Below are 10,657 nucleotides of genomic sequence, written 5' to 3' on the forward strand. Positions count from 1 at the left end.
GAATATTTGACTTTGGTTTACTGCAACTAAATCATTCTAACTTGGGACTAAAAAAGATATAACAGTTTACTACGATCATGTGAGCACAAGAATCGTCTAAATGGATATATAATGAAAAGGGTATAAGGCTTTTAAGCTACATAGGTCTTCTTACAGGGATTATTTGGTAAAAATAGAAAGATTTAGGGACTTATTTGTAAAATTTTAGGGACTTATATGTAAAAGGTAAAGGTTTATGGGCTTCTTTGTAAAAAACATAAAAATTTAGGGCCTATATATATAAATAAAACTATAAGGGGCTAAATGTAAAAACAATAGCTGATAGGGTTTTTTTAAACTAAAAAGTCTAGGGACCTAGATGCAAAATTACCTAATTAAAAGAATTAACATATAAATTTTAATTACAAAACCTAAATTATTGCATCAGCATGACGTCATAATTAATTTAAGAAATTAAATAAAAATCCTAATGCTGACTGGGCTTGGTTGTTTACATGGGCGATACGTGGCGCTGACGTGGACTGCATAATCTGACTGAGATTATGAGCATACGTGGCTCGGAACTTCGCCAGAGTAACACGAAACGGGGTTACGGTGCACAGAAAAGGATGAGGAGCGGTGCAATCAAAAGACGAGCGCGAGGGGAACCTCACTATGGGTGCGCGCAGACCGGAGAGGGCTCAGGGAAGGCCGATGACGGTGGGGGAAGGGTAACGGGGTCAGTGCACGTAGGAGGAAGTGCTCCGGTTGTGGGGAACGGCGAAACAGAGTCCATGTGGGTGCGCGAAGCCATTGGCGAGCTCGGGCGCGTCGGGGCCAACTTGGACATGAAGCTTGGGTGCTTTCACAATGGCGTTTGCAAGGAGAGGGCAAGCAGGAGCTTCGAACGGAGGCGGTATCGGACCGTGGGGATGCTTTATAGTGGTAGGGGAGCGGGCAGTTGCGGTGACAGGGGGAGGAGCGCGCACGCTGAGTTGTGCGGGACGTCGTGGCGGCGGTTTTGGGCGGAGTGGGTGGAGAGTGGGAGGTCGGGGATGACAGCTGGGGCCCGCGCATCAGAGAGAGGTAGTCAGTGACCGTGAGCTGACCGGGCGCGGTCCAAGAGCGAGGTGAGCCACGCGCACATGAGCACGGGCTGGGCCGAATTGAAACAAAAAGAAAGGTGTCACACTGATGTCTGTTGAGTTATACCTTCGTGTGTCCTAGTGGGATGTGCTGTTGGCGGCTGAAGGTGCAATGCCCCTCTCTCTCTTAAAGTTTCTTCGCTGCAGGATTATTTCAAAGTTTGAGGGAATTAGAGAGCTAAGCACAACATCATGCTCTCAGTCGCAGCCTCCGGCTGAAGCTACGTATGGTGTCGTGCTCCTAACTTACCTCCGTTGCCTTTCACTTTATTGAGTTCGATATGTGAACGATGATGCACCAGGTTGCCTACGGTTGATGATGTAATGCTGAGACCATCCTTTCTGTTTTCTAACACCATCACGTTTTCTTGTTTGTGTGTGTGCGCTTTTAGCCTTACGGACTCAGAGATGATCTCAAGATGACAACCACTAGTGCAACTTAATCGGAGGTATCCTGAGGATGGGTGTAATTAACCAGAGTGCTTCGTGAAACCCTTGAAATCAAGAGAACACAATCGCCAGACAATTAAGACTAGTCAGATAGCGTGTGTATTTGTAGAGTAACATGTGTAAGGAGAGGTACTTTATGAATTCAAGTTTGAATTAATAAAGCTCAATGTTTCCGTGTAATTATTTATATTCAAGTTTACTTTAATTCAACTCAAGTTTCACGCCCGTGAAACATCAAAATCCGATTTAGATTCAGGTGTCCGAATTGACGAAAAAAATTTTGAACATGAGTGCCCAATTAATACTCCACCACTATCGATCAAACAAATCTTTTTGACACTAGGCTTATGATTAAACTTGTACTCTAATGTCTATGTGTAACTTCAGCTTCATAACCGGCGCCAAGTTACCAACCAACTATGAACAATTGAGATAGCATGTTGTTACTGCTACGCTGCGGAGTTCAGAGTTCAGAGACACGCGCATGGATCGGAGGATCAGTTGAGGAACGCGCAGTCGCGGCGTATGTTGCCCTGGGACGGGTCGGTCTTGACGCCCACGCGGCCGAGGTTGGTCATGGCGGCGACGAAGGCCTGCTCGAAGTCGGAGCTGTTCTGCGACCAGGCGACGACGGTGGGTTGCGAGCGGGTGTCGGAGTAGAGCACCTGGTCGGAGGTGAAGAGGCCCCTCCCGTTCACCAGGTTGACGAAGTACTGGTTGTCGAAGGCGTGCGGGGTGATGGGGTCGATCTCCAGCGCGACGTTCGGGTCCACGCCGGCGGGGCACGCCGCTTGCAGCTCCGACGCGTACCCGGCGTCCATCGTCGGGTCCACCGACGCCGGCTGGATGCGGTCCGAGAACGTGCTGCAGTGCGCGAACCCCACCGTGTGCGCCGCTGCAAGCAAGAGAAACAAAACAACACGTTATTTGAGTGAGCTCTCACTTCCCAGGCAGAACCTTGAATGCGCGGCTGCCCGATCCCGTTTGGAACAGACGATTTTTTTTTAAAAAAAAGGAACATGAAATTTCACGCTATTATTTATTGGAGTTTCTGCGTACATAGTGCAATCCAAACAGGCTTTGTCCTTTTTATCCATTTTAAAAGGTTTCATACAAGATGTTGTGGGAAAGAGAACTCTACATGTGGGTATAGATACACAGATTATCTTGTTTGTCTATTATTCTCATTTGATATTTATCGATTTGTTGATTTTTTATCTAATCTATAAATTTTTTATCTATATTTCTAATATAAATCTCAATATGAGTGAATGATTATGATAGCCCCTACGTGACACGGATCCCACAAGTTTTTGTTCTGTTTTGACAACTCATTTGGCAGGCCCGTAGCCGTAGTGTATCTATCAATGAGCCAAAATTATAGAGCTGGACGGTAACTCCGTTGCAAACGGTCAGGGTTGGATACTTGGATTATGGCCAAGCTGTGGAGGATATGGAGTACAATAATGCAAAGCTGACCTTTCTTTCAAGTGCAAGCAAAGCTATCTATCCAGCCAGTCGCCACAGTTGACTCGTTTCAGATCCAGCGGCCAGCTACAGTGCCAAACACTCTAACACTATTAGCTTACTGTGATAGGCTGGTCAGTTCTGCTGTTCTAACATAGGCATAATGCATTTTCTATTGTGATACGAATCTCTCAAGCCCACACAAAATGCTGTACTATTAACTTTAATTGCCCTTTGCTTGACTTAAAAGACACGGAACATGGAAATCTAGTCTCTAGGAACTGAGCTAGAGGGTTTGTAAAGTTTGAGTCTTACTCGACGCGAAGGTAAGTGTTTATTTTTTAGAAAAAATGATTTGTGTGTATTTTGAAGGTGTTGTTGATGAGTCTGTGTACTTCACTAGCACTAGCACAGCAGTTGGGAGTAAATATTACTGGTTTCCTTTTGAAAAGAGAACAAGGCAGTTGGAGGAGTAACTTAGATGGCAGTTGCTATATCTTCAATTATTTGCTTACCAGATAGAGCAATCATGTCTGCCTGCGACAGGTTGTTCGCGGCGAACAACGACGTCAGCTGGTCCAGGTTGAACGACGGCGGCGGCAGCTTCCCGTCGACGCTGGTCGACGTCGAGCTCAGCCCGTCCAGCCTCCCGAGCTCCACCGCGTACGACGGCCCGCCAGCCTGCACGAATCAAGATTGATGCCGCAATAAATTTCAGAGGCTGTACCCTTTACACTTTCAGAGAGAGAATCCTCGGAAATTCGGAAACTTTAGGGATCGATACTGCTAGAAGTACTAGATTTCGGTGGAAAGGTTAGTTTAATTCGCGCGCGTACGTACCAGGGCAATGACATCTCGGGTGGCCATGGCGAGGATGTCCGCGCACGACACCTGGTTCGTGCACTGCGGCACGGCGTCGACGGCCGCCTTCGCCTTGATGACCGTGTCGAAGCCGTCGCCGGCTAGGGAGAGGTTGCTCGGGTGGTCCTTCTCCGCCGTGTTGTTACCCGTCGACACCATGATCACCGACGCGTCACATCCCTGCAGGTCACGGTCACATGCCGCGCAGTTAAGTGCAGATGCAACCAAGCACACTGTCTCGATCGATTCCCTCTGTGACACTAGTTCACTGTATCTTGATTTTCCTCTTCATACTTGAATAAAAAGTTTGGGCAGGCAGATGGCAAACGGACCTCGACGAAGCAGTCGTGAAAGAAGAGGCGCAGCGTGGCGCCCACGGCGATGGGCGTCTCCTGGACCTTCTTGGACACGGCGTCGCGCACGATGCTCTCCACGCTGGGGCACACCGCGGCGTAGTAGTCCTGCCGGAGCTGCGCGGCGCACCGCGTCGTGACGACGCCGGCGGCCGCGAGCGCCAAGAACGCCACCAGGATCCTGATCCCGACCCCCATGCTAGCCGCCGCGCGCTCTCCTCTGCTCTTCGCCTTTCCACCGGCTACGCAAAGCTAGCTCGCCCCTGTCTGTCTCGCTCTCGCGCGCTGCGGCTTATCGCACCAGCGCGCGGCTGGTGTACTGTTAGTGATGATGAGGCTGTCGAGCGTTGAGCTGTGGCAGGTAGTGGTGGCGTGGTGTGGTTGTCATCGAGCTGAAGTGATGCGACGCAGTAGAAGCGAAGTTTCCTCGGAGCAGGGAAGTTGCGAGAGAGTGAGCGAACGTGTGTATTCTAATCACACGTTAAATACATATTAAAGATTTTAAACATTTAATGTACGAATATGTATATACTAGCTAACACGTATATGTGTGCATGTCCTATGTGACCCTATGTTGCGCTCAGGAACCATTCTGAAAGTAACAAGAGGATAAACCCTGATGAGACTAGAGTTCGGTGGCAGCGCTCACACCGAGCTACGGCTCGTCCTCTGAGTGAGCGAGTTAATACGCGAGGAGGCGGAGGCAGCGGCGCGCCGTGATCGACGGTGAGCTCACGCGCAGCGGTGGATGGCGAGGACGGGAGGGGGAATCTAGCCCGCGCGGACACCTGCCCCTGTCTATGTCAGGCCGGGGCGGCTCGTGGCCCGTGGGCGTACGCGGTATGGCTAGCTGGCTGCTTGCGCTGCGAACATGTGTGCGTGCGATCGCGGCGACCTTCACGTGGCGCAGTCGGTACGCCAACTCATACGCTGCGTACTCGATTTCTTTCCTTTTGCAGAGTTTGCAGCAAGCAATGACGCGAGAGGCACAAACAACGACGCTCTTGGCGTTAGAACAACACCAGCGTACTAGATAAATTTAACCGTCATATCTTTATTTAATTATCTATTTTAAAAAACTTCATTTACATATTTCTCTGCACACCAATAAACTAGCTAAATTTTACTTTCATATCTTATATAATATATTTTATTTGTAATGATTGTTTCTTGCAATAGCTTTATTCCACCAGCTATATTACAATAGCTAGTTTTTCAAATGGTTTTCCAACGGCTATATCTTCACTATATATATGAGTAGTGTCGGTATAAAGAACAGTAGGGTTCCTTGCGGGTGGACCCACGCCGGTAAGATATCAGCAGATACCGTAAGCCACGTTTTGTCCGGAACCACGGTCTTCTCGCACGACCAGTCGGCAACCGCGCGGCCAGCCAACGACCATGCAACCCGACACTCCAACCGGGCTCCGCGACCAGTCCCCAAGTCGCAGGTGCAAATCCCGCAACTAGTCTCCTCTGGTCGCGGGGCAGGTATGTATCCTAGCAGTCTAATCACAATAAATGTTTTTTCACTTGAGTAGTTTCCTTCCCCAGGTCCCCTTTCCGGTCGTCCACGCGTGGTCGGCGTAGAGCGGCCATGACCCGTCCCGTAGCATTAATCACTATGGGATGGCCTAACAGGCGTGGTAGGAGTTCTTTTGAAGGTGCGCAGGTGGCGCGTGGGGACGGGACAGGACAATTCGGACGACCGGGATGACACAGGCGGTGAAACGATGGGACGGGCTCTGTGGCGACATAGAGCAAATGGGATACGTCCACTTCTAGTAATGATAGGCTTAGGTGAGTAGCTCGAGCTAGGCCTGAGTCTGTGTCTCGGTTCATATGTAAGTACTATCTTTCTCTAATATATAAAGGGAGGAGTATTAGACTTGTAGAGAAGGGTTTTTCAGGGCCCAACAAGTAGAAGGCTGGGCTTAGATCACAGAAAGAAGAATATACAGGGTGTAGGGCTATTACCCTGAGGGGGGTCTGAATCTGGATAAACCCCGGTGTTCTTGCACCACACACAAACACACAGTCGGATCCAACATACCCTTCCCGAATAAAGATCATGCACCCATCGTCCGATACACCCTGGAATTATTGTCAGAGATTTACCCTCGACAAGTAGTTACCATATAAACACGCGCGTTGTAAGAATTTATAAGAACAGTTATCACACAAGCACACACGTTGTAAGAATAGTTACCACACAAATATTGTAAGAATATTTACTACACAAGCACACATATTGTAAAAAATTATAAGAGCAGTTATCACACAAGTACACGTGTTGTAAGAGAAGTTATCACATAAGCACACGTGCTATAAGAGCAATTATCATGCAAGCACACATATTATAAGAATATATAAGAACAGTTACCACATAAACACACGTGTTGTAAGAACAATTATTACATAAGCACACGTGTTGTAAAAGCAATTAACACACAAGCAAATTTTTGAATTAAATTCATACTTAAAATTCAAACAAAGTAAAAAATAGTCAAATTTAGAGGATTTTTATTTTAAATTTGTAAGAGATTTTTAGTAGGAACAATTAAAATGGGGTTTTTTTATTTATTCTACGAGTATAAAAATCTGTGTGATTTTTAGATCCTTAAATAGAATTGAAATAAAATGGAAAATAAACATACATGCACACATAGCTAGCTACCTTTCTATGTTCCTCACGGTGCTGTCGTCAGATGGCGAGTGAAGAGGCGACCACCAAATTTGCCAACCAAGCGAAGAGGGATGACAAGCCTACAGGAATGATCAGCAGTTTGGCGAGGCTACTGGATCCACGGTTTTTAGCCTTTTGATCAGATTTATGGATGATGAGTCGGTTACAGATGCTGCTAGAGGTGCTCTTAGCATTTAGCAAGTCACGCTTCTTCAGAGATTCACTTTGATCACATAGAGATGAGCAAAGTAACATAGTACTGGCACAAGTAGTGTATAAGCGCTACTGCTAGCTATCGTGAGTGTACGGCACTCCGTGTTGTTCATCAATTTCTGTAGAACACCTTTTCTTCTCTTTAATTTTAGCTAGTAAGTAGCCCACGTTAATAAAACTGTTAGTCTCGTTATATTTTATCACGACAGTTTTTATTAAAAATTAGTCATTTAGCTTTTTCTATGATGTTAGTTTCATTTAATTACAAAACGAATAAAATTAGAAGAATAGATAAAAATTATATTAGTGTAAGATAAAATTATTTATACTCTAAACTTATACTGAATCGTATACATGTATTAATTCGATTGCATATGTTTTAATCAACTGCCATAATTATACGTCAAGTGTAAACATCCTAACAAAAATCAAAATAAGTTTGTCTTACCTCCGTGTTGTACCTTGCCTGCTGCCTACCTGATGCGATGAACTTGATCCAATTGTGGTTATTAATCTATTATCTTAGTTAAAATTTTGAAAAATGTTAATTATTTTTTTATTATGAATTTTAGCTGTTGATGAATTATATTTTATATATACTCTTTATTTAGGTATTTTATTTGTATAATAATTTTAATTTTTTCTAAAAATATCTTTGATATGGACCATTCTTTTTTCTATTATAACCCCAATTTTAATAATTATTAATTATATTTATTTAGACTCTTTATTTAGATATTTTGCTTTCCAAACTGTGTATAAATCGAACTACTATTTTTCATATCTTTTAATTCTAAATTTAACTATTTATTAATTGTATTTGATATTGACTCTTTAGTTTAATCTAGAACGTTAGATATACATAATAATGAGTGGTCTCAATCCTTTTTGTTTTTTTGATTAACATGGTAATTTTGTGGCCTTCAGAGCTAACGTGGTGACTTTTCCCCCTCAAATATTAAGATAATACATACAACTAGGAAAGTATCACACTAATAATGTGGGTAGCCTCACTGCAATATTTTGTCACAATAAGTTTTGATTAAAATTAGTTTTTTAGCTTTTTGATGAGGTTAGTGTCATTTAATTACAAAATGCTTATAATTATAAAGATATATAACAATTATGTTACTGGAAGAGAAAATTACTTTTGCTTTAAATTTGTACCTGAATCATATACATATATTAGTTTGATTCATATATATTTTTATCAATTGTCAAAATCATGCGTCAGGTGTAGGCAGTCCAACCAAAATCAGAATAAATTTGTCTTGCCTATGTATCGTGTCGACTGCTTGATGCAAGAACCTTGAGCTATATGTTGCTTCTTTGTGAGTAAGAATTTTAAAAAGTCATTATTTTTTATTATGAATTTTAGCTATTAATCAATTGTATTTTACATGGACTTTTTATTTAGATATTTAAAATTTTATAATAATTTGAGTTTTTTTTCTAAGATTATATTTGATATGAATTTTTCTTTTTTCTGTTCTAACCCCAATTTCAATTATTGTTATTTTATTTTTATTTGAACTCTTTATTTAGATATTTTGCTTTCCAAACCGTTTGAAAATCGAACTGCTAATTTTTCTTAATTTTAATCTAAATTTAGCTATTTATTAATTATATTTGATATGTACTCTTTAATTTAATCTAGACTGTTAGATGCTCATAGTAATGAGTGATCTAGATTCTTTTTTAATTAATAGGGTAATTTTAGGATCTTAAGAGCGAACATGGTAGCTCTTTTTAACACTTAAATAGTAATATATAGGTAGATTATGCGAAGTTAACCCGTGTATTCGAGAAAAAAGTAACATAGTATTAGCAATCTAAGTATGATAGTACCTTGTTTGTTTGTGTGCATCTTAATTATGCAGAAGCTAAAAGTAAACTCTTGTACGGTTGTATTAACTTGTTATAACGATAAGAGTTAATAATATATATTTTTTAAAATGATAATACCTTGTTGTACACTCACTGAGTCACTGTTAATACAGGCTCTGATATGCTCGAAATGGATACCTGTACTTGATCTAACTCGAACGACCTGGAAACGAGGTTACCAGGATAAGTGTACCTCTCCTAGACAGATTCAAAAACTGCACATGTATCACGCGATGTATGAACTCCAACCTTGGCCATGCATGCCACTGCGGTTCCGTGCACGTTCGTTAGCCGATGCGAAGATCGATGCACGTAGCAGATAAGGGTTTCTGCCTGTCTGGAAAGGTGAATGTGGCCAAGGCGAGGCGAGGCGACGCGTCTGGCTTTGACCTGCATCCCGGGGCAAGTTTTTATGATTGGAGACGTCCAGAATCAGCCATTGATGTCCAAAACCGAAAGGAGTAATGATGTGTCATGTGAGACCCGTTGCTTCTTCCTGTTTCCAATGGCGGCCACTATCGCTTTGGTCCTTGGCAGCTTGAATTGTAGCTGTAGAGGTACTCGTTCCTTCCCCTCTTTACCACACTAATTCAAAAAAAAAAAAAATCGATTTGGACTAAGCAGTGGCCGGCGCAATGGAGGGCTTTCAGTGCAACGGTCAGGTCTAAGGTAGGGAAAATGACAGGCGTTTTGAACGATGGTTGTGATGGGAACGTACGTACGAAACCACACCCCGCGCCAAGGTCCCAACGGCAATCATCGGCTTAATGCTGATGCTAATACTAGCATGGTTTCTGCAGTCGTTTCCTTTCTCCCACCTTTCCTTTATGTTTGGAGGCAGGGCAGATCGGGAGTCACTTGGGTACTCTGCCTAGTCCTCTGGTTTCTATTGACGTATGTTTGAAGGTCCTTGTAGTCTGAGATAGAAAAAACAATTGAAAATAACCTTCAATTTGTTACTTATTTAGCCGATTAAAGTATTTCAACAACAACTACGGTGCGTCTCCTTGATTTAATGTTTGGCTTTGCTATTGTTTGGCGAGATCAATGGGCGGCTAATGTCAGCCGCATCGCATAACCAACTGACCCGTCGTTTGTAATCTTTCCTGCCTCTAATAGCTAAGTGCTTGTGTGTTGTAATGAAAATATAAATATTAGATATAGTAATATTAAGAAAAAGGTAGAGGACGATGATGAATAGTAAAAATAGATAAATTATTTAAATTTTATAGTTTTTTATTATATATAATGAGAATAGAATAATAGATGACACGAGAACCAACTGTCTTTTATATATTAGAGACTTGTTGCTCCATCTTTCGAATGGGCTTACCAATGCTGCCCATACATGGGCCGACACATGGTTTTACACGCAAACGCAGGCCAATACTACCCATACTATCCGGTTCCAATTTTTTTACCATTCTAACATCTACAGGGCATCCGGCCCCGCATGCACGCCCTTTTTGTAAGCCCACCCCGACACTGTCCCACCCTTTCCTTTTCTATTGGCGCGCAGGCACGCGGTTTCAACAACCTGGCCCGAAAAACTCCATCGCTTTTCTGTTTTCCTTTCCTGTCGCCGCAGATTTTCTTTTTGTGCGTGCAAATTCCAT

At 43.1% G+C, this 10,657-nt stretch overlaps 1 protein-coding gene across 1 annotated transcript; it reads right to left on the reverse strand.

Moving 5' to 3' along the window:
* Positions 1–1,844: 1,844 nt before the first annotated feature.
* On the reverse strand, positions 1,845–4,719 carry LOC133915378 (peroxidase 51-like). The gene is made up of 4 exons (XM_062358521.1): positions 4,235–4,719; positions 3,882–4,082; positions 3,557–3,722; positions 1,845–2,469 (listed from the first exon to the last, which is right to left on the reverse strand). Exons 1-4 carry the CDS (start codon positions 4,451–4,453, stop codon positions 2,072–2,074), a joined length of 984 nt encoding a protein of 327 aa, XP_062214505.1. The 5' UTR covers positions 4,454–4,719; the 3' UTR covers positions 1,845–2,071.
* Positions 4,720–10,657: the final 5,938 nt, after the last annotated feature.

The sequence above is a fragment of the Phragmites australis genome, chromosome 4 (genome assembly GCF_958298935.1).
Source record: "Phragmites australis chromosome 4, lpPhrAust1.1, whole genome shotgun sequence".
Classification (NCBI taxonomy): domain Eukaryota; kingdom Viridiplantae; phylum Streptophyta; class Magnoliopsida; order Poales; family Poaceae; genus Phragmites; species Phragmites australis.

Coding starts and splice junctions, on each gene's coding strand:
- LOC133915378 (XM_062358521.1), bottom strand. CDS start 4,453: ATGGGGGTCGGGATCAGGATCCTGGTGGCGTTCTTGGCGCTCGCGGCC. Junction 3,723..3,881: donor CCCGAGATGTCATTGCCCTG/GTACGTACGCGC, acceptor TGATTCGTGCAG/GCTGGCGGGCCGTCGTACGC. Junction 2,470..3,556: donor AGACATGATTGCTCTATCTG/GTAAGCAAATAA, acceptor TCTTGCTTGCAG/CGGCGCACACGGTGGGGTTC.